Source organism: Echeneis naucrates, chromosome 21, assembly GCF_900963305.1.
Source record: "Echeneis naucrates chromosome 21, fEcheNa1.1, whole genome shotgun sequence".
NCBI classification, from domain to species: domain Eukaryota; kingdom Metazoa; phylum Chordata; class Actinopteri; order Carangiformes; family Echeneidae; genus Echeneis; species Echeneis naucrates.
This window is the reverse complement of record NC_042531.1, coordinates 18084660-18112032: the sequence shown is the minus strand read 5'-3', so window position 1 is coordinate 18112032 and position 27373 is coordinate 18084660. Positions and strand designations below refer to the sequence as shown.

At 42.1% G+C, this 27373-nt stretch overlaps 2 protein-coding genes and 1 non-coding gene across 3 annotated transcripts; all 3 read right to left on the bottom strand.

Moving 5' to 3' along the window:
• Positions 1–635: 635 nt before the first annotated feature.
• Positions 636–4688, bottom strand: LOC115062383 (SOSS complex subunit B2). The gene is made up of 6 exons (XM_029531032.1): positions 3676–4688; positions 3119–3257; positions 2906–2977; positions 2523–2607; positions 1904–1973; positions 636–1707 (listed from the first exon to the last, which is right to left on the bottom strand). Exons 1-6 carry the CDS (start codon positions 3767–3769, stop codon positions 1505–1507), a joined length of 663 nt encoding a protein of 220 aa, XP_029386892.1. The 5' UTR covers positions 3770–4688; the 3' UTR covers positions 636–1504.
• Positions 4689–5235: 547 nt separating this feature from the next.
• trnas-cga (transfer RNA serine (anticodon CGA)) lies at positions 5236–5317 on the bottom strand. The gene has a single exon. It is a non-coding gene; the product is annotated as a tRNA-Ser (tRNA).
• Positions 5318–6025: 708 nt separating this feature from the next.
• cavin2a (caveolae associated protein 2a) lies at positions 6026–22073 on the bottom strand. The gene is made up of 2 exons (XM_029530223.1): positions 21358–22073; positions 6026–9888 (listed from the first exon to the last, which is right to left on the bottom strand). The coding sequence occupies exons 1-2, from the start codon at positions 21904–21906 to the stop codon at positions 9031–9033; spliced, it is 1407 nt and encodes a 468-aa protein (XP_029386083.1). The 5' UTR covers positions 21907–22073; the 3' UTR covers positions 6026–9030.
• Positions 22074–27373: the final 5300 nt, after the last annotated feature.

The following is a 27373-nucleotide window of genomic DNA, read 5'->3' as shown; positions in this document are numbered from 1 at the left end:
CCTACTTAAAAAAAAAACAACATAACAGGATCCTTTGTATGTTTGAAAAACACTAAAAAGTTGATATTAAAGGATATTGGTCGAGGTGAAGCCACTCAGGCATGTTCAGGTGCTTGGTGCAACAAAGGATGTGAGGAAACAGGTTTCTGCTCTTTGAAATGTGTGTGTGTTGCTTCATATTGGTAGACTTAATGCAAAGGCTTTCGGGAATGTTTTTCTTACAGTAAAAGGAAGTAAAAAAATAAAAAAAATCCAGATTTCTCCATCTCAAAGTACCTTATAAAATAACAAATGCAGTTCATTTCTGTAAGCACTATATGGAGCTGTAGGAAGCCATCACTTGGAAGTATATATTGCCTTTGCAAGTGACAGCATGGAGCCCTAAAGAAAGTGGAATCAGTTCAAACCAGAGTGGCTCTTTAGGGTTTACAGGAGGGCCTGTGAGTAGACAAAGACAAGACTTTTCTTGTGACAATGTTTGACTGGTACAGTTAATACTCATGACAAGCTACATCTGAGGGAAGAAAAAAAAAAAAAAAAAATCATAAAAAAAAAAAAAAAAAAAAAATCTCATCCGGGGCAAAATTGTTTTTTGCTAAATTACTATACAAGTTATTTTAAAACCTGTTTGAATGGTGTAGTTAGCATGACTCTTTATTGACAAAAGACAAATGTCCTTAACAGACTACAGAAAACCAAATATGGCAACAAAATTACCGCAAGATTTATTTTGGTGAACCAATTTGTCAGTATTGAAGTGGTCCCACCTTAATGAAGGTACAATTGATGGCAGGAGAATTTAAAAAAAAAAAAAAAAAAAAAAGCCTCATAGGAACTGTACGGAAATTCAAAACTTACACCTTTCTTTTCACAGAATAACTTTGGAAATCGTTTGGTTAAGAGAGGGAAGACCCTTTGAAGAACTTTACTTGTGCATTCAGTCCAAAACTCATTTTCACAAACTTAAGGCCTTTTCCACTATAAAAGCAGAAACTGATTTCCTGATTTAAATGACAGCCACGTTTGCACTGGCATAAATTAAGAGAAGAAAGTGCATTGAGTGTTCAAGTAGGGTGTATAGCTCAAATGGGGCATGGGGTTAGGGCAGTGTGTAGGGGAGGTAACACTGGCACAAAACTGACAATATATGCAATGAGAAATAGGACAAGGGTGTAGACTGAGAAGGCTGACCACAATTCAACCGTCAAGGCCTGACTATACAAGCAGTCCTGCTAGTGCATTAAGTGGTAGTTCACAATCACTGTGCTGCTTGCTGAGAGCACTACTTGACATGACAAACACCACATACGACTTGTTAGCCAGTATAAAAATTATGTGAATAGTCTCTAATGCAAGTCATTATTTTTGAAAGCCAATCTAGGCCATGATCAGGAAGGCTCAGAAAGATTAAAAAAAAAATAAAAATAAAATAAAAGAATAGGTAAGGGGGAAATATAAGGATGTCCATAATTTGCCCCACGCAATTCCCCCTCCAACCCCAATTTCATCTTTTGGCACGGCGTGGGTCCCTGCCATTGCTAATTGTGACTGAGGACTTTGCAGATGTAGGAGGCCCAGAAGCAGGAGGCGTTCCATTGCCAGGTGACCGGCCATTGGGTCGCCCAACGTTCCCAAATGCAGAGTCACGGGCCGCCCCAGGGGGTGGGTTGTTGTTGTTGTTGGCAAAAGGCTGCATGGCACCATTACCTGGGGAGGTGAGAAACATAAGTCTTCAGACAAAAAAAAAAAAAAGGTGACTTTAAAAGATTTATTATCCAACACATCAGGCAATTATTTCATACTGTTATCAATGCATCCCATTCTACAGCACATACAACAACTGCCTCCTGTCAGCCAGTTGACTGATAGTGTAAAGGTTGTTTGACTAAAGGAAAATACTTACCTGGCGGAGCAGGTGTACCTGAATTCTGATTGGGTGGAGAGTTTCCCCTCTGGTTCTGGTCTGGTTTTCCCTGTTGCAATAATGAAAGAGAGACAAGGTTACTTTTAGCACCCTGTGAGCACTAATCTTGGACTGCACTGTGGGGTCTTTCAACAGGCATTATGACCTAAATGCCTTTTAGGATTTTATGTATGCTATGTGTTAAACATAGACAGCATGCTGGTTGCCCCACAATAAGAAGGTTGCAGGTTTGGTTCCCAGGGCCCTTTTGTCCAAGTTTGCATGTTCTCCCCATTCCTGCATGAACATGCATGTTTGGGTTAATTGGTGACTCTAAGTTATCTGTAGGTCTGAGCGTGAGTGTTTGTCTCTGCATGTTGGCCCAGCAATAAACTGGCGACCTGTCAAGGGTGTACCCCGCCCTTGTCCAGAGTGAGCTGGGATTGGCCCCAGCATCCCCCGTGACCCAGCAAAAGAAAAGCAGTAGAAGATGGATGGATGTGTTAAACCAATTGTGATAGGGCCAGGAGAAGATAAATACTGAACCAGTGACTTCAGAATACTCAAGTGTTAAGATGTTTGATGATAGGAGGTTGAAAGTAGGTGTAAAGCTACTCACAGACTTGTTTTGCTGGTTGGCTTGGGCTAGCAGCTCTGGGTTTGGTTCACTGAAGTTGGGCACTTCTGAATACACCATGCAGAACCTGAGAAGCCAACATCCATGCTTTAACAATCAAAATTCAAGAATGTTCTTTCGTTAGGAAGAAACTTAGAGGGTTTATTTGCATAATCTATACAGCTATCTATACAACAGTCCAAATGCTTTTCACAAAAGAATGAAGTTGTATTGGTGTTCTTATACAATGATTTTAAACAACACTTTGCTGGGAAACTTGACTTAATGCCCTGGCCTTTTATGATGCTTGAACATTTGACAAGCAGAATTCCAACATGGACAAAAACATGACTGAGGTATAAATAGATCTGAGGCCGACTACTCACTCTCCAATCTTCTGCAGATCCCCTCCTCTTCCAGTGTATAGGGTCAGGCAGCCTTTCCATATGGAAGCATAGCTAAAACAGAAATCACAGATTAATATAAACAGAAAATGAGTATTCATAAATGTTAAGACCAAGATGCAGAGCCAGCTATCAACTTCTGTTATTGACGTGTATATTGATCTTTTCGTAAATCTTGAAAGTCTTAAATCTAACCCTCTGGTCAGTTTGATGATGTCCCCTGGCTGAATAAGGCTGCCAAGTTCGTCCCAAACAGAGATGGCAATGCTCCCACTCTTGTCTGCCACCTTGCATGAGCGTACCTCATGGCCATCTTTTGTTTTGGTAACTCGTCCTAATGGGGTAGAACAAGGATAGGTTAAATATCACGGTCAACAGTCTCAAAACCTCTCCATCCAAGGTTAATTTCTTTAAAAACAGTCATTAGAAAACCTAATTAGAGACCAAAACCCCAGAGATGCACCATCTGTTTTCCAAATAGATCCTTACCCATCTGGTAGAGATCAGTGAAGTTGACAATAGAGTTTTTACATAAATAATCCCACCATAGTAAATTCTACATTAGAGCCTTTTGCAAAGAATGGCACCATAAACATGACCATGTATAGGAGAGTGGTGAGTTGCTTGTGCTTCAGCTGAATGTAAATCTTGTGCAGATGATGCGAGTTATGCTATTAAGGTCCCTTTAAGAAAACAGACACGCGTTGATGGTGTGGGGGGAGACGCTAGATCGCCCCTGTGCAGTTACTTACCAATCTCCAATACGATGAACACAATATTCAAATTTTTCGACCCAGGCTTGACATCCTTTATCAAGAACAAGGCCTCGTTTGTGGGGGTTGCCATTGTTAGTCTCGAGAAAAATAATCACTCCCTTCCCTTCCTGTCACTTCACCTCAGCACCAACACGAGCTGGATGGCGTCACTTTGTATTGGGGGCTGCTAATGTTAGCTTTAGCTCCTCTAACCAATTAGCCTGTCAGCTAAAGGCTAACTGCCATTTACTTCGAACTGTACCGTTATCGTAACTGGACCAACACGGGTCTGCTTCTTGGATAGTCCACTATAATCAGGTCCAAGCCCACCAAACGCATGTGACGCCAGCCAAAGCGATGTTAGATAGCCACCCTGTCAGAGAAGCTAACCCTAGCCGGGCGACTTCTTCGCTAAACGCTAGCTAGCTCGCAGTTAGCTACCTTCTTTTTCTTTCAGGATACGAGTGTCTGGGCAGCTTTCTATGCACGACTATCGCCATAATGGCAGCCTCATTCTTTACACAGCATTAGTTCTAATATGACTGGTAAACCCTCGACGAGTTCGCAGTGTAGTTGGCCCAGATGTCAGATGTAGTAGTAACCGTCTGACTGACCCAGAATCGCGTGCCAAATTGAGATGTTTCTGTTCTAACAAAGACCGATCATCTGGCTCTAAGTTACACCACAGATCGAAATATTGTCTGTGTTGAAAACTATCCTTTGAACAGTTTCAACAGTTATTAACTTCCTAGGCTATGTAGAAAACTCCTGGTAGCGTTAATAATCTGAAACCAATCGACCGCATTTCCTTTGTGTGTCTCTTTGGAGTTTAAGGAACTGTTTGCTTGGCTAACGCGCAGGCTGGCCAAATGTTGCTATACGACTAAGTGTGTCTATATCTAACTGTGGCTCCGAGTTTTTTTTTTTCCCAAATGCCTGGTTATTTATACCTAAATAGCACTAATACTGAAAAACGTTATTTAAAAGCCCACGGTCTGCTATGCTGTGCCAAAGACCCCAACAACTACGTCAGCGTGCGCTGCCGGCCAGATTTATAGGACCCGGCCAGTACCATTATCCTGCACAGCGGAGGGGGGATATTCATGGTAAATTCATTTTGCGCTCTTTTAAACGGTCGTGTCGACAGACATTGGCGATTAGCAGGCGTCTTTTTGTGTAAAAACAGCGCAGTTACAAGTGGAAGCAGACAGCTCGCTGACCTGCTCATTTAAAAAGAAAGGAAATGGATGGTCTCTTCCGAGGGAGTCCGTTCACTCGCAACGCGAGAATAGAAAATGTATGAGATTAAAGGAAATAGATGAACCGGATAATAGTGTGATTTATTGATCGCCTCATCCATCCGTGTGTGTCAGCGTTTAACTGCTGGACTAAATATCTAACTCGTGTCCCCAGACATAATATCAGTGGTTACAGGAGTAAGTGCCCTCAAAAAGATTCCTGTGTAAATCATGCTGCAATATAACAGTCAGTACATGGCTACCTCGGTTTGCTGTGTGTTCATAGTCCGTGTCGGAGCCTGCAGGTAAAAAGTAAAGACGTCACGAACAGGATTCGAACCTGTGCGGGGAAACCCCATTGGATTTCGAGTCCAACGCCTTAACCTCTCGGCCACCGTGACAATATGGCTCTACGTACGTTCGTGGGTTACTTTTAATCAATGAAATGGTGACGGGCATTATGGTCGGAACGTCGTTTGCTACATCGATGCTTGGAAATGGAGTATTTATCAGCTTGCTGCTTTTAGCAGAGCTAGCGATGACTGATGTGGGAAAAAAAAAAAAATACAGCCGAGGCAGACATAGAGTGTTGGTGTGAGTTTGGACATTAGAGGGAGACAAACACCGTGAAAACACGTCGGAAACACACCTCATCACGGAAACTAGAAAAGTACAAGTGAGGAAACAACCGATTCAGGTCAGCAGAAAATCTATAGGAACGGAGATCCGGAGGGCTGACGTGTCTTTGTGCCAAATGGTCCATGTCTCCGAACAGTTTTTCACTGTTTCCAGGCCATCTTTCTCCCTTCATGCTTTAAACTCTGTCCATCAAGGGCAATTTGCTTTACAGTTTTCGCATGGACTTTCTTCTGCATGTATTGTTTTTTTTTTTTTTTTTTTTAATTCGTAAATTGTGCAACGCAGCCATTCATTATCTACATAATAATAAAAATAAGGCTTGATATCCACTAACGGTTTTGTACTTAAGAGTTGAGCTATTGAACCCCTCCCTCCACTGGCTGTATGCTGCTTCCTTGGATACTACAGGTCAAACATGAATCATGGTGATCAGGATGATCATACCTCAAGGAATCAAAATGAAGGCTGGATTGGATTTTTATAAAGCTTTTATTGATTTAGACAATATTCAATTTTGAGAGAAAATGCACATTTGCAAAATGCTTGAAACAAGTGGCAGGAGGGGTACATTTAAACACTCAAGTGGCAGGGAAATTTCTGCTGTGGAGGAAATTTCTTTGGTTTAACTGATTAACTAAAGGAACGGACTAAAAAATAAAAACAGATATTTAACCGATTTCATACTTGTATTGTAGGTAGCTGGTGTTTACTTAGTCCACACGTATGATCCAGATTTAACTAATTGATTTTGACACAAACAAACAACCAACAACAACAACAGAAAAACTGTTACACGCATACACATCTAGATATTTATTTCTACATATAGATGTATTTTAAACAACAGCAGACATAACACCAAAGAAAACATTTGCATAAGCAGAAATACATCAAAGCCACCACATATCATCCTCTACATTATAGAAAATGCACAGATAAGACAAAAGTTTGATCCTTTTTCAGCAAAGTTATTTATACTAAGAAAAATTCAAATGAGGAAATATTCAGTTTAAATCAGCTTAACCAGGGTTACTAAGCAAAGTTTTGTTGATCTATTTTCTTTTTATAGATCCAAGTGAGCAGTCTGTCAGGTTAGCTAAAATAGATAGCTATTATAAGTACACAAAGCAATCAAAAGGCTTTGTGTTCATTGCTTTGTCAAGTACTGTTGGAAGCAATTCTGTTGCATGCTGTGCATTGTATTTCCCAGACATCAATAACTCTAATAAGGGATTTCTTTGCAAAGCTTAGATTAAATAAAAGCACGAGAGCATTATATTTTGATTTAAAGGAGTTAGAAATCATATTTTGTGGCAGTATAATTAGATGTGCAGTATAATAAATTTGAGCGTATAGAATAATGAAACATGGGTTTCCTAATTCTGCACAACAAGGCAACACACTTTTCCACAGAGCTGCACATACAGAGCAGACAAACACAACCCGATTCATTCTTTCAAACTAATGTCTTTTCCCAAACTTTCCAAAACTAACCCCGTCCACCACAAACTCACGCCAAGGAGCCTCTGCAGGGTCAGAATACCTGTGGCTGCAGACCACCCCCAAGGAGCCCAGAAGTATGAAAAATGGGCTGTGCAGTGGTCATCTGTCAAATGTAAGGATACTGTCTTCTGCCTTTACCCACTTCTGTGACCTTTCTAGTATCTGGATCCTTGGCACTTGGTGTGGTGCTAACAATGTGCAAATGTGTGTGAAGGTCACTTTATAGAAACTTGAAAACTTAAAAAAAAAAAAAAAAATCGATTGACAGCCGGATTTGCTCCTCCTTTGAGTTTAATCATTCTCTTTCTTTTTGTAGTTGGTATTAAATCTTTAGTATACACCATAAAGTGATAATTACAAGGAATTCCTCAGAAGAGGAGAAAAAAACAAAAAAAAAAAAAAACAAAAACACACTAGTCATGTTTTGCTATCCCTGATATCTTCCAAAACACAGGAATCCATGCCTTCAGGAGTGCAGTTACTCATACTAGTCTGTGCAACTTGAAGGCACTGTAGGAGTATGTTTGTGAATGCGTCCAGGCAGAAAGGCTTAAGTGATAACGTCCTGGTAAATGAATGTGAAGTGGTAATTGTCTTATACTTATGAAAGAAGTAAATATTTTACACATCTAAGGTATGGATACCTGCATATAAAAGATGACTTATAGATGTCTGAACATGATATAGTAACTCGATACAAATGCAGTAGAGATACTGCATTTATTCTATAACTAAACACAGACAGGGAAGCTATCAGAAAGTTAATATTTACTTTATGCTGTATAGGCTGTAAATGCCAGAGTAGTGTGTCTAAAAATGACAAAAACATTTCCTATACATAAACATACAAAGTTGCCCTGCTCCCCTGTATTCAAAGGGCTGTAAAATTGACATTTAGCATGTCAGTATTAACACCTATGTTATTTTAGTAAAATATTTTTCTCCCCATCTAGAGTAGCTTCTATGCTGCAGAGTCCTTCATTAACATTGCACAACTGAAGTCAAACATATTTTTTTTATCTTTCAGGGGAATATCAAATAGATCAGTATCAATAAAAAGAATAAAAGTTCAAGGACAAATTAATACCATTCTATTCTATTACTCTACTTTTTAATGAGTAAAAAGTTATGTTGGTGGTCATCTGGTAATTACACATGACTAAAAGTTTTTTGATGTAGCTCATGCAACTCATAGAGCACTCTGTGCAGGTCATCACTGATAAGGCTGTAAATATCAGGATGTAACATACAATTGTAACTGCAGGTGAAGGACAGCAGAAAGAATAAAGGCGCCCAAGCTACTGAAGGACAGTCACCTGTTAGTTCAGATAAGGGCAGGTCCAAAGAATTCAGGAAACAACCTCCAGTCCCGTACAAAACACCCCGAGCAATGTTCACTGAAAACCCAGAAACTGCTCATTCAAATTCTTGCACAACCTGGGGCACACTGCTTCAATAGGCTGTGGACCAAAGATTTACTATTTTTCACAGTAACTGCAAGGAAGAAAGAAACTATTGTCAGTAAGGAGGGGGAAGTGAGAGGGTCCACGGACAGACATACACAGCAGGAAGGAGATGGTTGGCCCACTGCCGTGGAGATGGGATGCTGCTGAGCTGGTGGGCACCAGTGGCTGGGAGTGAGTTACAATGTACTGATGAAATATTGCTTTCATTAGACAAAAAAGCTTGAAAAGCACTCTTGGTAAAGTGCAGCTTTTAATCTTGTTGCCGGTGGTGTCAAGATTTTCAGATGATACAGGTGATGATCAAAGGCTGTGCTGAGGGAATCGTCCAATGAAGGAGTACCCCCAGAGGCTGACAGTATGTTTCTTGTTTATATGGGCTTTAATGACGACGACACAGGATTGTTAAAATGGAGGGATAATTTGTGTCAGCAGGGTGTTAAATGCAGAAATTTAGAAAAGGAAATAATGTGAAATAAGAACTAATGTGCTGCAGAAATCAAATCATATTAAGATGCTTGCTCCACAGCAGTGGCTGCTGGAGGAATCTGGGCATCTGCTGCTGTCTCCAGGGTGCTTTTGTGTTTCTCTTCTTCCTCATCGTCTTCTTCCACACCAATATCTTCATCCCGCTCTGGAACAGCCAGGCCAGCACAGCGATCACCATTAATCTCGCACTCAATGTTTGGTGATGCCCCATTGATTGTAACTGATGCCCTCATGCTGTCTGGGGAGGAGGGACTCACCACCATCTCTTCCACAACACCTTTGTGGGTATGCACCTCTGCCAGGGGAATCTCACCATGTAGATTTCCCAAAGGAGGAATCGCCACATGAGCTTCTTCCCCGGGTGAGCACACGTCTTGCGTGGGAGCCTCCCCGTCTCTGACCTTCTTTATGTTGAAGGTCATGGGAGACACCTTGAATGAGGAGGACTTGGCAGTTGGACTCTTGGGGTGGTTAGGGGTGAGACTCTTCTTGAGTTTGTCACGCTTCTCTGGTGGCACAATCTTGGTGGTGAACTGGTTCACTTTCTTCTCAATGCTCTGACGTGAGAAGGCCTTCTTGAGGCTATCAACTTTCTTCAGACTGGAGCGTTTGAATTTGTCAGCCCTTCTTTCATATGCAAGGGATGCTCCCATTTCAGCATCACCCTCCATTATATCTTCCTCCTCCTGGTGTAGCGTAAGATCAACTTCCTCTTCAGAGGACAGACTAATGCTCTGAAGACCCTCTTCAGCATGGGTAGCATCAACAGAGCCTGCAATGGATGGAGTAGGCCGGGTGGATTCTGCGTCGTAGTGGCTTGGTACTGGGGTCTTGAGGGAGTCCTTGACGAGCACACTAGTGGGAATCTCATTGTCTTCCTAAGAAGAAGAGGGACAAAAGAAGATAGTTAAATTGATGGCCAGTTATAAAAGGAAGGAGAAATCAGGATTTAATTTAAGTTGAAATAAAGAAGTATTCAAATTGCTGTTAGTTGCTGGAAACTTCTGCAAGTTGCAGTTCAGCAAATGAGCTTCACCTTCTTTGTTTCAATTACTTGATGTCGGGGTTAGACATAAATGTAAAATTTCCAGGGCTTCCAGAGGAATTCTTTACACTGATGATTGAAGTGTTCATCCAAACACACATTCCCCATAAGCATGTTCATGCATATTTCTGGCCATGGCTTGGCCCTTATATATGGACATCTGTAAGACACTTCTTGAGGGAACCAGTTTCTGCATGCTTCCCCCAGTCGTCTCCCTAAGACATGCAAAGAATTCCACCCGTTACTCTATGTGAGTCACACACGTCTCTTAATTTTCTTAGTTTTTTCCCCCTCTTACGGGGGGAGGACATTTCTTTGCGCTGGTTAATTTACATACAAATTTCATTTACCCATAACAAACCAAGTCCAGGAGGTGCTTAACTCAGCTGATTACAGGGAGGTATGTGAACCTGTGTAAAAGATACCAGCATACGGTCTAACTTTTACTTTTTGGTTTATCTCTGAATATATAAGACTTGTTTCTAAAAATTTCTTTTCCCCTATATGCATTCACATATGATTTCAGAAAAATAAAGAGCCTACACAGGCCCCACTCTTTCTCAGCCCACGTTGGAATGATGCATCTAATTACTACTTATCTCTCTACATAACTTGTCACAACAAGTGTACTTTAAAGCAGGCATGGCAGCTCTCACTCAGACAAAGAGGTGCTTAAAATGATGGGATGCCATAACTTGTTGGTGGGCTGTGCAATGCATCTTTCTTGGGATGTCATTAGCACATACTTAAGAACTGGGTTAACCAGATGGTCTAGGAGAGTTCTATATCTCTTCCAGCACCACTTATTACCCATGGCATGTTTTTGCTGAAAGGGACTATGCAAACTAAAATGAAAAACTACTTCCCAGACAAAGGAAGTATCTGAAATCAAAATGGTTATTTTTTTAATTGGGCAGAATGTAAGAACTTGAATGTTATGGTGTCATTTTTAAGTGTGAAACCATAAAGTAAAAAGAAACACGCCCTCATTGATCCAAGCAAAATCAATCTTGTTTTAATTGGCTGAATCTTCCTCATGTTCCGATAATTTAAACTGATCCCCCAGGATTATATCCAACTTCTGTTCACCCCAGTCTGTTCACATCTCTCCTTTTAGACACTTTAATAGTTTCAGAGCATATTGACAGTTCTTAAGAAGAGGAAAGCTATGCAACACCCCCCCCACCCCCCATTTTCACAAACTGACAGGCACTTGATACCTCTCACCTTCAACTCAAACATGCAGGCAATATTCACAGTTCAGGTGTGTGCTAATCATGTGTGGCATCTCCCAGCTAATACTAATCAATCTGTAAGCAAGGAACCACAAGAACCACATGACTCTTTGAAAAAAGGCCTCATGTTCTGCAGGAAAGGGAAAAAGCTTAACATTTAAATTGCATGATATGGTGGAGTAGGGCTGAATACTTAGGGTTGTTCCAAATTATTTCCAATTATTCATCTGATGTTCCTTATTCTATTTAGAACCCATAAAACATGAAAGGTCTGCATCTCCTTGTATGTGAGTTTTATTTGCCACCAACAACCACTCAGAGGTATGCCATTCATTTCATAAAATACAATCACAGTCTGTAACTTGAAATCCTACAACACAAAAGGCAGCACCTTGGGGAACAGCTCTGGTTACCACCACCACCACCAGCACCTCTCATTTGGTTCGACCGTAATCCCTCCTTTTCAGCGTTGTTCCCCAGAGCTCCCGCCTGTCAGGTCTGAATCAGCACTGTCTGAATGTGCCATTTCACTGCTGATCTGACTCGGCACCACACCCACAGAGACTGCGTGGATCTGAACATGTTTGTGCAATCTCAGATCAGGAAGTCAGGGAGAGTGCGAGTTTTATGTCAAAAACACAAGGGAATTTGATGAAATACCAGAAAGGTTACCTCTAATACAATCAGATTATCTGTGTTTATCTCCCTCTTCTGATGAAGTTAAACAGTTTTATCAGCATGTGGGAGATTAGAAAGTCATACAGCCTCTCCTGACACTAAATGGAGTCTTCCCTGAATTACATTTAAAAATAATAATAATTCTTTTGCTGAAGGTTTCTTAAAAATTCATTCTTCACACCTCTGCTCCAGTCTGGGCATGTCATAGACTTTCTGATTTGGCACAAACATGTTTGATATAATCAGTATGGGTGCTGCAAATCATGAGTGGCAGCTCTTAGAAACGTAAACACGTTAAAATGACAAAACCCTCCTACACACTGTACCAGACCTGCTGCAATGACACAGCTTAACTTTGATTTTTTGTTTATTCACGTGTGAGTCATGCATTTTTTTCATGTGTTTTCTTTCCTCTCTTCTTCTGCTTTGTTCTCTCAGAGTAAAAAAGTGTGAAATTGGTGAAATGAGAATGACCCCACTTTAACTCCACAAAATTTTGGCAAGCTACAACAAACAAGTATTTCCTCAATATTTGTGTGTGTGTGTGTTTGGGGCCCTCACATTCTGGTATGTCTCTCTTGGGAAGAAACTAGAACCCAGCCGTCCCCTCCACTCTGCACTCTGTGGCTTCACTCCCCATGGTAGGGATGATGTTGGGGCCTTTGTCTTACCAGCATCTCCTGCTCCGGGTCGACCTGTGCTCACCTGCCCTCTTTCTATCCATGTCCAGTCTGTGTTGGTTCCTGCCCAGCTCCAGTCACAACGGCCCTGCCAGCTCTGATCATGGATCACTTGGTACAACACCGTCAGCCGCCAGACTGCTCTGGCATCCCAGCACTGAATTAACCTTAACCCCTCACCAGCCTTTCCCACAACTACAGACAGACAGATGAGATCAGCCTGCCCCTTCACCCCACTCCACTCATCCTGCACTAATTATTTGCTGTATGTGAGTGTGTGCGTGCGTGCGTGTGTGTTTGGGGCCCTCACATTCTGGTATGTCTCTCTTGGGAACCAGGTTATTTAATGTGCCCTCTAAGGAAACACTCATTAGCTACCGAAAATGTGATACAGTGTGTGTATGTGTGTGTGTGTGTGTGTGTGTTTGAATGTTTTTGTGGATTTGTCATCTGGACATGGGCAGTAAAAGAGCAAGATAAAAGACTATACAAAGTTATTTTGAGTAAACCAAAAAAACCCAACCCTAGTTCATTTGCCCGTGACGGTAATTTTATTGTACAATGGCTCACACTTCAAACAGTCTCTGTACAAACGCTTGAGTAATGGAGGTGACAATCTTATTTAACAATTGGATGTCAGAGTTGCCACCTCACTGCCAGCCCTGGAAGGTGTTGCTAAGTCAGAGCTTATTTAAGTCAGCTCTGTTTGCACTGAGAGACATTAGGGCAGGACATCACAGCTCACACAAGGAGCTCAGATGGGCTCATGTTCCCTTTTGAGTATGCTCACGACTATACCATGTGTGTAATGGAACACTATCCTGTTTCTTTGGCATCTTTCCTCTCCCCTTTGTTTAAATTGTCTTTGCAGCCATCCGCACGCTTCCCCAGTGATACTCTATTATGCCACACACTGGGTGATATGTTTGAAATCCATACATATACTGACTGTAGTCAGTTATATGTACACGTGTGCCTGCTTTTGTGAGTAAGTGACATTAACAGGTGTGTTTTTCCTGGCCCGTCAGGTGATGAATGGGGGCTTTCCTAATCCTTATAGGTGAGGTGGGTAAAGGTGAGTTGGCACAGTGAGTCAAGTGCCTCTGAGGGAGGCTGCATCACCATCAGCAGACTGAAATGCGCACAAGTGCAACTTTGCTTTTCTCAAGCACCTGAACTGATCTCAGATTTAATAAAACCAGTAGATGAGAGGTTGCAGACGAACGGAATATCCTACCACCGCTGTTTTTATCTGCCTGTCATCTTCATCTATAAAATAATCTGTCGTTTTCAAGATTATTACACAAAACCCTATTCCTCGCGCTATTTTCCCCGAAAACTCAATCGCAATGTTTTTCCGCCCATTTCCTATTCACCTTAATATCAAATTTTTTATTACACTACATCCCCACCTTTACAGTGCAGTGCTTTGTTTTACAGTACACCTCTTCTGAGCCTGTTATGCAACATCATGACCCCCCCCACACCCTCCCATTCTAATGTTCACGAAGAGCCATCTGTGGACAGAGGAAGGACAGAGGGAAGGAAGGAAAGGAAATGGAATTCTGCTATTTGGAATGTGACCGATTTAACACAAAAACACGATAAACTCTCAATGCCCCCTACAGTGCACCGGCCTGACATTTGTGCACTGCCAAGTACTCGTGAACATGTATAAATTAATTCTAAAGCCCTTTCCATAACACGGTACTACCATATCAGGTTGCTCATACTGCAATGAGTGACTTCATAAAATTTACTTTGTGCCAATTCTTGGCCAAACGCCAGCGAAACTTTGAAAAACAAGTTAGGGCATGCGTTCCCATACTACTTGCTCCCAGAAGAAAATATGTTTACTGGCCTTGCAAGTTTGTGAAATGAAAACACAATACTCAATTGAGGCGCGATGTAATGCTGTTAGGCTGTAGTTTACGGCAGCTCTACAGAGGCAACAATATTCCTGATGACATAAATGATGATAATGTCGGACGTCTGAAAAACCGTCACTCAACCCATAATTTACAGAATTGCCATCTGTGCACTTTGGATGATTACAGGTCTCATGTTCAGCAATACGAGCTCTCTGGTTATTATAATTAATTTCATACATGGCATGATAATGATTATCAAAATCCCCGTAGTTGACTGGACCATCGTGATTGTTGTCACTTACTATACTTCCTCTGAATCAACGAGACCACACTGCTAAACCTGCACTTTCCTTACTTGTCTTGCAAAATCCTTATAGTTTAAGTTATCTTCAGAACTGGCCCTCCAACTATACTGCACATTTACAGTTTGCAGTTTGTATTTATGTCGTCATTATTGGTCTCCTGTAGCTCTTTTGTTTAAATCTTTCACAATGCTCCTGCAGCCATTGCTTCAGCACAATCCCAATCTTTGTCTTTCAGGACCAATGTTTCATAATGGCTGTGCGAGAGACGCCATGAGCATTTTTGATAAGGTCTCAACCAATTGTGACAATGTTTACACCATGTAGAGGTCAGCAGGCAAGAGTGTCCGCAGAGGGGCCGGGAAATCATCATCTTATCTCAAGAAGTATTGTCTTTTCATGTTTTATTTAAGAGCAGAGAAATAAGAACACTGGCAACCAGAATGGCTATTGTTTCCCTTTTTCCCTGTCACGGATGCAGTGGCCTTGTTAAAGGGAATGGACGGTTCTAAAAGTCAAACACAATCACGTTGATACAGCCCTGAGGTCTAATGTCAGACCGAATAGGAGAAAGATGAGTTTGTTTTGAAGGACAATCAGATTCTTTGCAATACATGTCCACAACTGGCCACAACCCCTAGCTCTAAAGTTCCTCCTAAGAACTGAGTGCTGAGTTAAGTGACCTTATTCATGCCTAAAAACATGCTAAATATGTGCTCTTGGCAATTCTGAAGAAAAATGCATGCAATGAGCCAAGAGACCAACCTAAATCCAAACAGCCTACATTTGTTTTTGTACAAACAGCTTTGTTGTATTGTACATAAAATCATTTGAGGGAATATACTTTAACCATCAACTTTTAGTTCATTGCAGATAAAAAAAAGAGACAACCTAACCATCCTATAGCCAGCATGCCCAGACTTACAGACTGATTATTGCATATCATTGTTGCTTCCCTGTGTTATTAAAAGTGTTAAAATTAGTGTTGTATACATGCAATCTGCAGCTACAAACTTGCCTTTGCCTCAGAGACTGACTCGGTTTAACAGACCTGTCAAACCTGAATGTGAAACCACACAGAAACAGACTTCAGGTGAAACTTGCCCATCTAGACACACACACAAACGTAAACCTTTAAGGATAACCTGGGATTCAAAGTCACTCTTTTTTTAATCGACTGTCATTAATTGACAAACAAACTACATCTCTCACTTTGTCCTCATTCCTCTGTCCATGAGTGTCTCCTTTTGCTCCTCTCTCCTAATTACTTTGTTTTCTGAAAACCTCAAGGATTAACAGAGGAATGAACCCCAAAGCAAAAATATGACAGATAAGCTCCGCCTGCAACGTTTAATGCAGAGACAAAGTCTGGCATCTGACCGGCTCCTCCAGAAACTCTCAACTTTTCAACCCTCACTGTGGAGGACAAAATACATGAAAGCCACTCATGTATTCTCAATAACATCCATAGCATTACATAATGGACATTTTCCACAGTAGATATTTTGACTTGTTCTTAGTAGGAAACAGTTGTTGGTGAAATTCATTTCATTAAAGACTGCAGCTCCATGAACTGTCACAATAAGCCATTTCAGAGAGCCTGCGGGCTGAGAGTGCTCATAGTTATCTGTGCATATGGAGCCGTGCTTATTCTGCTGTGACAAAATGTCTGCCATGAACTCATTTCATGCCACTTTAACTGGGATATTCTGACTATTGTTCTGTCCATCATTTACCCTTGACAGCTAACGAGCAAGCTACCTGCTATAAACTGACATGATGCAATCATCTCAAGCTGCCTTCACACAGCTTTGAGGCCTCCACGCCCACATGTCCCCTTTTTCTTTATGAGCAGGTAGAATTAGAAAATCAGATGTGTGTCTTCCACAGATGTTGATGTAGCCTCCGTAGCCATCTTTGCCAGCCAGTCCTGAGTCCAGAGTGCTGAGTTGACCGAAGGCCAATCGATGGCTAACAATAGCAAACATGCGCAGAGGACAATCTGTAAATGAGACAGTGTTGCAATTAAGTCTTTGCACACGTCTCCTCTTTTTGTGGAAGCCAGCCATATCCCAGGCTTGCCTCTGCACTTCAGCACACACAAACTCCTGGTCTGAGCCACTCAGTCAACACACTGAAAGATTACAGGGATTAGGGACAGTAAAGTAATACACAACGTTCAAACTGTAAACCCTTATTACACTCACTGCAGTGGCAAATACTGCTGGAACAAAGCCCTACCTTTTCACTTACAACAACAACAACAACAACAACAACTAATAATAATAATCATCATCATCATAAAACTCTCTCATTTATTCGCACCACCACAATGCAATTTATGTTGATGTTCTGTTGCTGTTACTTCGCCAGAGGAAATATAATACTCTCAAAGCATCTGTGCAGGTTAAAGCTTGGAAGCATGTAGTCCCAACATGACTGAATGCACTGGAACACCTTGCACCGCTCTGGGCTAAGAACCTGGTGCAATATATTATACGTTAGAGTAGGACGCTCAACACGCCATGGCCTACAGTCAGCTGCCTGCTCCAGCCTGTGGAGATAGACACAGTTTTATAATGTTTCTACCCTCATTCCATGCAAGATGTACACTGTAATAACATTCAAAAATCCAATTAACCCTGGATATCCCATGTAATGGAGGAGGCTAGTTGAGTAAGTGTTCCGCATTCAAGTTTAACCCCTCCACACTCAGCTATTCTTTCTGGTCTTAAACGGTGCATTTAAGGGTTTTTTCTGCAGTGAAGTTTCAGTTTGTGTCATCTCGGTTGTGTGTGCAGAAAGGACCCTGACCACTGCTTAGTATTACACCATTATCAGCATTATTGTACTGCAGATGGCTGACCTCAGATACTGTTTAGGTAAAGGCTGGGGTGTGGCTGTGATCAGAATTACCGGTTTGTCCTCCATCTTACAGAACAGTGCAAGAGCGGGAAAACACACATGACTTCATGCTGCTAAAAGCAAAGATTAATCCTCAACCTTTGGTCAAGTGTCAGCATACAAAAGCTCTATGACGACCGGTGGCAAAGCAAATAAAAGCGGCAATGATGAAAAGCCATGTAAAGTGATTGTTAGCATCTTCTTCAGTCAAAAGTCACATCAGGATGTGGTGATGGATGAAAACATTTCACATAATAGAGAATTCACAAATCATTGTAACGCAATAATAAGTAACCCTTAAACAAAAAGCACAAACGACTGCTCAGAAAAAGGGAGAACAACAACCGGAAACAGCTCTTATTCCACTGCAGCTTCTGTGTTTGGCTCGGCTCAGGGGGATATTTCTCTTTCTTGCAATGTGATATGGGAGCTCTGTGACATTGTTTGAGCGATCTGACTGTCACTTTGTGCCTCTCTGCGATTAGGGACCCCCAAAACACAGAAGTCACCAAACATCCTCTTCCCATCCCACAGAGAGAGTGGCACAACTCCCTCCTCCCGACTGATCATCCAGCAAAAACTCTGAACCAGGCCCCACATGTGCCAAGCCAGGGAGGAAATTAAATTCTCATTGCGTTCAAATTCAGTTTGCCATCATAACTAACTTGTTTGTTGTGATGAAATTCCACTGTGACATAAACACAGATGGGGAGATTAAGATCCACTCAGAAATAAATGAGTTCTGTCGCAGTGAATTTAATTTGAAATGCGCTGTATTTCATGTAGTGGGCCACGGCGATGCAAATAAGATAAGCTTTAAACATCCAGGGAGATTGTGGATATTTAAACGACTCAGGTAAAGAGCCTTTGAAATTAATCTGTTTTTATAAATAATAGAAAACGCAAACAACAAAATATTCAACCTTTCTAAACTGTAATTACCAAAACAGTCTCTAAACTGTACACAGTATGATCTCAGATGACTGGGAATTGTATGTGTTTTGCATGTGAACATTTCTGTGCAGGCCTGGGGAGCGGAGGGCCATATTGAGGCAGGAAAAGCAATGGTGCACAAAAAGCAAACAAACAAAGGGCCAAGGAGCAGTAATTAAGTCCTCATTAGTCCTTGTTATGCACATGAACGCAACGGAGCGGCAGAAAGTGCTGTCATATCTGACCAACTGTGTCCAAAGCTTGGAGCTCCATCAAACCTCTGCTCTGTGCATTCGAGAGCGTTTACCCAGAAGCCCTCTGTTTCCACCTAAACTGGCACGTACAGGGTGATGAGCATTCTGTATCAATTCTGTTAAGTAGGTAGGTGGAGGAGGAGGAGGAGGGCGACTTGGCCAATAGCAACAGGGCTGCAGTGGCAGTTTGGCTCGTGGTGCGTTTGTTATCAAAGAGAACCGTGAGGAGTGCAGCATGTGCTGTGGTGTCATTTCAGGGAACCAGCACAGGTGGCTTCAACTAAGACAAAGTGATCGCATGCGAAGTTTGCATAAAAGACAAATACAAAAACAACCAAACAAACCAAACAAACAAACAAACAAACAAACAAAAAAAAAAAAGGTAGAGGGAGGTGGGAGGAAAATGGCTGGACATTTGAACCAAAACACACCAGCCAAGACACTTATAGCCCAGCACCAGGTGGAGAAAATCAAGAGAAAGAAACAATGCTTGAGGTAAAAAGAAGAGAGGTGAGGCAGAAAGTGATGGACACAGAAAAAAAAAATCAACACAGGAGAAAGAACAAGGCCTGCACTTAGTTCTGTTATTTCCTGCTCCCCTCAGGCACGACAAGTCTCATTTGCCAGCTCAGTGGCCGCATACACCTGAGCCAACACATCAGTATGACATACAGAGGGCAGGTTGCATGCAAGCACGCGCACGCACGCGCACGCACACGCCCTCCGGGTCATACCCGGTTGTGCTACATCTATCTGCTAATCCTAGTTTGACTGAAAATTAGAGGGAGAATCTCAGAAACAAGACAACACACATGAGAGATACAAAAACTTTAAAGTGTACTCCTCCACACTCTAACAATGTCAATATTATACTCTACCCCTCCTTTCTAGCACAAAAGCCCGCACACTGAGCCAGGATCTGTTTAAAAAAAAAAAAAATCGATCGGCAGTGCCTCGCCCACAGTCACACAAGCCACCTTGTACAGAGTAAGGTCTTGGCACCTGTTGGATTTAAACAACAGAGCCTCAGTACCTGGGAAACCAGATAACAGCAGCAGTTAAGAGCTCTCAGCAGCTCTGGTTGTGTCAACAATTGGCCCCCCTTTTTTACTGCCTGGGCATGTACATGCCCAGACCCACCCCCCCACCCCACACACACACACACACACACACACACAACTGATGACTAACGATCATGTCTTAATCATTTATGTTTTGTTTTTTTTTTTTTTTTACATTTTTTTGTGGTAGAGTGGAAATGCATTATTCGGCTTTCATCTTCTTGACTAATAACCTCCACTTTTATGTTACTTTTGAGAACACAGGTTAACATTCAGGTTTGTAGGCAGAAAATGTTTCAGCTCTTTCATGTATTGAGATACGTGAGGGTTAGGTTATATAAGGACATTCCTCTGACTTTCACTTGTAATTTCATGGGGAAACTGGAACATTTTCTGTGTGAGTATAGAGTTTTACCCTCAAAGGTGTGATATGGCAGTTAAAGTGGCAAATCCATCCAAAAGCCATCAGTCTGTCTGAATTATGACTGCCGGGTGTAAACAGATCCAGTCAAAGTCAGTGTTTGGGCCTTCCTCTATTATCCTCTGTAGCTCCATTCCCAGACACACCCTTCTCCCTCTTTCTCTCTCTCTCACACACACTCAAAGAGGACATGAGAGGCAGACAGACCCATGTGCATCAATGTGCGTATGAACACTCATATTCAGGCCCAATAACCAGGTTATATTTTGCAATATTTGTGTCACTGTCTGTCGTTGGAAGTGTGTAAGTCACAAAAACGTCAAACTTCCTTCCAGGCTGCTGAAGTCCTATCTGTCAAATCTGAAGGGTTGAAAATGTAACACAGCACTTTTCAGCCAACTTCACGTGTCATTGCCCAACAGGCACAACAAGACATGTGCACACATTCAAACACTCCCATTAACTGCAGTCAAATATGAATGCAAATATGACTGAGATACACATGCACTAGAGTGAGTCCTCCGTGAGATGTTCATTATGCAAATGTGTCCTATGAAAATAGTGTGCAACATGCTTTAAATGGGCAGTTAATATTTCACTTTGTATTTATATATATTTATAGTTGTCTTGGCTGGAGAAGCTGAGACACCAGGAAGTAAAGAATGGGTCACATTCTGAGAAAACCCATTTCCTGCAAGTCCTGCGGGTGAAAGGATTTTAATTGGAATGGGGTCAAGTTGGCTTGAAATGTCAAACCCTACACTTCATTATACTGAGGACAGCAAGAACAAGATGACACCACCATGGAAGAGAGCACAGCCACAGAGGATCGCCCTACTCCATTTGGAGCAGCATTCCTTCCTCACAATTAAACTCAACTTCATCAGTTAAATCGGTGCTCTGGCCCTTTAAAGCCCTTAACTCAGACTGCCAAAGTGGACTCAAACTGTATTTTTCCTTCACCTGGAAGATGAGCACTTTGAAGTGGTTCCTCTTCAGCAGGTGGTTGTGGTTGGCCTCCAGCTTCTTCACCTGGACCGCCTGCTTGTCCATGCGCTCCTTCACCTCCTTCAGGAGGCCGCCGGTTTTGCGGGAGCGCTCCAGCAGCTTGCTGACGCTGTTGGATGTGCTCAGGTGGTTCTTGGACAGGCGGGTCACGTCCCCCTGCACGACCCGCACGGCTCCCTCCAGCTCGGCCTGGCGCTGCTCCATCCGCTGCTGGTTGTCCTGCACCGCCTCCAGCATGTTGACCAGCTTGTCCAGCAGGGCCACCACGGTGATGGCGTTCACCTGGCCTCGGTCGATCGGGCTGCCCGGCGCCGCCCCGGTCGGGCTGGTGAGGCCTTTGAAGCCGAGGCGGGACAGGGTGCCGGTCGGGGTCGGCGGGGACGGGGCGGTGGAGTGGCCGGAGCTCGGGATCAGCAGCTCCGGGGTGTCGGCCGGCTGCTGCGGGATGGTGTGGGTGCTGCCTGAGATGCTGCCGGCCTCGGCGTGGGACGCGTCTTCCTCCATGCTCCACAGGTGGAAGGATCAGCCAGTCAAATGTCTCTCTGTCTCCGGCTGCTGCTGCCGCTGTCTCCGGGTCCAGGTCCGGCACAGAACTAAAGTTTGACTCTTTGACTTCTTGGACGTGATCCCAGATCCACACCCCTCTCTCTCTCTCTCTCTCTCTCTCTCTCACTCCTACAGTCTCTCTCTCTCCCACGCACACACACACAAACACTGAACTTTGAAAACACCTCCCCTGCGAGCCTAAGGGAGGGGCCTGGTTGCCATAGGGACCGTGCAGGCCTAGCCCCATTGACTGAACAGGAGTAGAGGCAGAGTTGGTGTGTGTCCTTCCTTGTGTGCTTGCTTGCTGTGTGTTGTTGTGTGCATGCACACCGTGCCTGTCTGTGCATGGCTACTTTTTGCAAAACACGAGCAAAGGCTCCTGACTGCATTTCCGGATTGTAGTCAGACAAATGTGCCTGATAGTATTGCAATGAAGTGTAAATGTGTGTTCTTGTGTGTGTCTGACAAAACAACAACACAATGGAAAGATGATATTATGTGTTTTTGGAAACTGGAGATGGTTCGTGGCCAATATTTTCTTTACTAGTTGATGTATGTGTGTGTCTGTGCCTATGTAAGCACACAGCTGGGTGTGTGTGTGTGTGTCTTATGCGCCCCCCTTTCCTCTCCCCCCTTGTTTTCGAGCCCTCTTTCATGGCATGGGGGCACACTGACATGGAAATGTGGAAATCCCTGTTTCAACAATGAGCTCATCTGCACCCTGGCACGACACCCTGGCCTCTCTCTCGCTCTCTAATTCTCTCTCATTGTCGCCATCATTATAACTCCTTTATCCAACAGTGACACAGTTATGGCTTTGTGTCAGGTTTCAAAGTCAAATAAATAAAGTTGTTATTAACAGGAGTACGTTAATGTGTTGCAGCAGGACCGCCTGCATTTGTGTGAGAGGAATGTGTGTTTTATCGCAATACTCTGTGGAACGCTTTCTAACCCACACCTGAGTTTTATTGGATTCTGGCTGATATTGAAAAAATAAAAAACATGGCCATCTATCATCTCACCTGAAATCAATGCCAAGTATTCACACCCCTAAACTAAGATCAGGTTTTCCACATTCACTCATTCAGGACACACCTTAGAACAATCTTATACTGTAGCCACAGTCCTCACAGGCAGACCTCATGAATGAAATAATCTCTTTTTAAAATTGTGCTGTTACTGTGCTGGCTGAAGTTACTTTTTAGAACTTTTACAACCCTCAGTTATTTCAGTTTCTGTTAGGAATATGTCTACATGTTTGGGAAAGACACTTATTTGTTTTATTGACAAAATGCTCATGCCATGTAATCTAAACGTGAAGGCACAGTTAGAAGTAGCACAAAGACTGGAAACTGTTGGTGAAGTCTAAACTCCTGCCTCTGTCCAAAGGTGAGATTTCATGTCTGTTTTGATCAACAAAGAAGCCAAAGAGTAAACATTACACAAATTTTAAATAAGAAAGATATGTGAACTCACAAGCTTTATATGCCACACTTTTGAAATGCTGCTGTTTCAGACTTTGTCTTAAATCTCAGAGGTGAAATTATAGTCTGGACTGACCTTGGAAAATGTTGACATTATCGCACAGTGATGTGAGATGTGCCTCACAGGTAGGTGAAGTCAATGCTAGAGCCTTCAACCTTGTATCTAAAGACCATTGGTAGCAGACTCAACTGTTTGTAAAGAGTAGTCAGATTCTCTTGAAGTCTATGGGTAAATGCCCATACTTCTCAATTAATTTATTAGGTCAGTAATATTTTCCGAGTGAGTTTCTAGTCTCAGTCTCTAGCTTCGAGTCTTCTTCATTACAGCATGATGTTAAATTTTTAAACAATGGTCCCTTTTTAGAGGGAAATAAACCATAAAGCAGGTGATGGATTATGGGGTGTGGCCACTGTGTGACTGACAGACTATACCAAAAAATCAAGAGGTCAGATCTAGCCCTTCCTCTTCCTCACCTTCACCTTCTCTGCCAAAGATGGTTTACTCTGGTTTCAAAATAATAATAATAATAATAATAATAATAATAATAATAATAATAATCATAAATACAAAAACGTTTAGCGTTACCGGTTCATTGGATTTCTTCATTTGACCAATGCTGAGTGCAACATGGATGAAACAGAGGTGTTGGTGACCTTGCAACTATTGTGCATATACATCCTGAATTTGTGATATGTTATGCATTGTGTTGCGCAAAGAGATCATTTTCTTTTTTAAACATCATTTTTAAACCCATTAGTGTGGACCTAGCCATAAGTGCTGGCAGGCTGGCTTTGTTTGCTTCAGTCAGAGCCAGGCTCTAGCTGTTTTTTCTGTTTCCAGCCCTTATGCTAATCCAAGATAACCAGCTGCAGGCAGTCATTTCATATCTGATAGGCAGATACAAAATGAGAAGATTATTCTCATAATGAACGCAGGTAAATGTTGGACAATTCCCCAAAAAATAAACCAGATCCTTAACGGTGGATAACCGCAGTTTGCTTCTAACTCTTCACAGCTCCATCTTCCCATCAGCTGTGTATGCAGTCAATGCTCCTCACAGATTCTTTCATGTCAACACTGGACTAACACCTGTTCCTCAGGTTGCTGGTTCAACAAGCTTCAAAGCAGTCACAGTGGAGTGGAAGTTCAAGACATCACCCAAACAAATTCCCTCCTTCTGACTCAAAACACCAGTGTTTTACTGTCCTGCTCAGATTCACCGTTCCTCCTGAGAGACACACACTTTTGTCAATATTAAAGTGTGACCTCCCGTTCCTAGCATTTGAACTCTGACTTTCCTCTCTTTCACCCCTGGGATAGAGTGGAGGGAATGACGCTCCCATCCTGTCATTCTTTCAGCTGTCCCACTCTTTTCCTTTCCTCTGCTCCCCCCTTTTATCCATACTTTCTCCCCTTTATCTTCCTTGCTCTGTAACTTTCCTGAATCTGTCTAGTGTTCCCAGTGGCCTGTTCCGTGTTTCACTCATACCCCTATTGTGTGAAGGAATGTTGTTTTTCCCACGCTTATTTTATAATGTTTCCTATTTGTTCAAGGAATCATTTTGCCATTACATTCCCTACAGTTACACTCAATCAGAATGTACAAAATAAACAATTATGTTCGAGTGGGTTTTAATAAAGAGCCAGTGGTGAACATCCCAAAGAGTCAGCTTGAAAAAAATTGATGTAATTGCCCTCTGGAGGCTAAGAAGTGCAAGTGCATGACCAGATTCTTATGAGTCAGAGTTATGCTCGAATTGAAGCTTTTGTAAATCATGAGATTTGTTTAATTTCAAATTAAACAGAAGAGTGAATATTCGGATTGATTTGATTCTGTTTGACTTGAAATAAACTCATTCACTCTTCCTGGTGAAAGTTGAAGTCATATCTTGATTTTCGCATTTTGCTCAAATCAAAACTTCTGCTTTATAAAAGGAATATCTGCTACAGCAGAAAAAGGAGTCAGCATAATGTTGTTTAATATTGAGGCTGAATGGCGGACTCCATTATCTCCACAAACATGCCGGTGCAAGTCGCGTCAACAGTGTGAGCTTTGTAAACCTACCTGGAAACCCTTGGCATGGGTGTGGTGCTGCAGTAACCGTTAGGCTGTTGGCACACCTCTGGGGAAAAGAGCAGTTGATGAACAAGTTTCTCTGAAAATGACAGTCAGGCTCTCCTTTCGGTTTGAATTAAATATTTTATTTTCCACTTTTTTTTTTCTTCTAAAGTTCACCTAACAGGTTTGTTTGATCTGAAGCTGCAGCATATTATGTGTTGTGTTTTAACATCCAAAAAACTTGTTAACATATTGTTGTAGGCAATGATATCTCACTCACTAGTTGCCTCTCTGTTTACTTTCCCTCTCGTTTCTCCATATGTTGCGGGATTGCTAACGGCATCCATGTATGTAATGGATACATTGGATGCAGTAATGACAGTTTCTCCCACACATTAGACATCATATTCTCTAGAAATACTAACATGGAAGAGTAGGGTATACTATTTTACCAACAGCTGCTTTTATTTAACTTGCATTATGTTAACATCACTAAAACGTGTTAAGATGAATTATTCTTAACATGAGAACTGTGTAACAAATTCATACACACGATGTACATTTGTTTTCATTCACTCTGTTTTCAGTCTCTATCTAAATGCAGGGATCTAGCTAAATGCTAAATTGTGTTGAGCAGCTAGTTGCTTTACTTTACTTTCTCTGCCTGTTGTTAACTGGTGTTTTGGCAGAAACAGCATCCTGCAGTTGAAACATTATTTAGAGAGGTCCAAAAGAAAACAAAAGAACAAGCTAGAAGAGTTTGAAAAGCCTCAAGGTAGATGCAGATTCAGGATGGGTTCATAACTGCACACACATAGTCGTACACATAGTCGTTTCATCCATCGTTCATGTAAACAATAACCATATATAATATCCTGAATATATTCTAAAGTCATGGATTGAAAATAGCTGCTTTTAATTTCTATCTCTGTAGGTTCCAAACAAACTGAAAGTCAAGGCCAGGGTGATGGAACACATTCAACCAGTTTGTATCTGTCAATTAGAGATTTTTTAATTCAATGATATGTTCAAAGAAATTGATTACAGTCCACAGTGGGAGGGCTTTGTTTAAAGGTACTACTTTGGAAATAATCATCCACCTACTTCCTCATATTTCACTTTTGCCAGGTTAACTGATAGCCACTACACCCATAACAAACAGGTTTCCTGATCAATGTTTAAATGGGACCCCTAATGCTTGTGATTACCACCAACGGTTTCACACAGGTGGCCATAGCTATGATGAAAAGTTGAATGCCTGGCAGTGTTGGATTTGTATTTTGTTGCTTAGACTGGATGTCTGGTTGCACAGCAGGAAGGAGGGAAGCAATGGTACCCTTTTGTCCTGAAATCAAAGGCCCCCACAGAGGGGAAAATAGCATGCTGGGGCCAAAACAGATGGCAGTGGATCTTTAAATGACCCTTTTTTCCAGGCCAGCGTGTGTTAGACACACGCTTACTTAACAGTGGCCTTTTACATTGGTACAGAAGTGTATGTTTTCTGTGGTGTGTGAATTCTCTGTTGCCATCAATTCTGAAATGGACCAATTTTCCAGGTGCTAACTTATGCACACAAAACCTCAGAATGTGAGGTTATGTGTGCGTTACGGTTTGCTTGTTTCTGCAAATGTCTGAGTTTTCATTTGTTCAACACTATCAATTTTCAAATCAATAGTGCGATCCTTCACTAGCAGAGGAGTTGAGGTGTAGTTTGTTGATTGTAAAATCAATGTGAGGGCTCTCTACGCCGTTCAGCCTGATGCCTGCCTGAAGTGTGAATCCTGAAAGACAGTGGTGCTCCTCCCAGCAAGATGATATTTCAGTCCCCAGTGATAGACAAAGTCTGTTTGCACCACTATAGGTGGTCTTGAGAGGGAATCT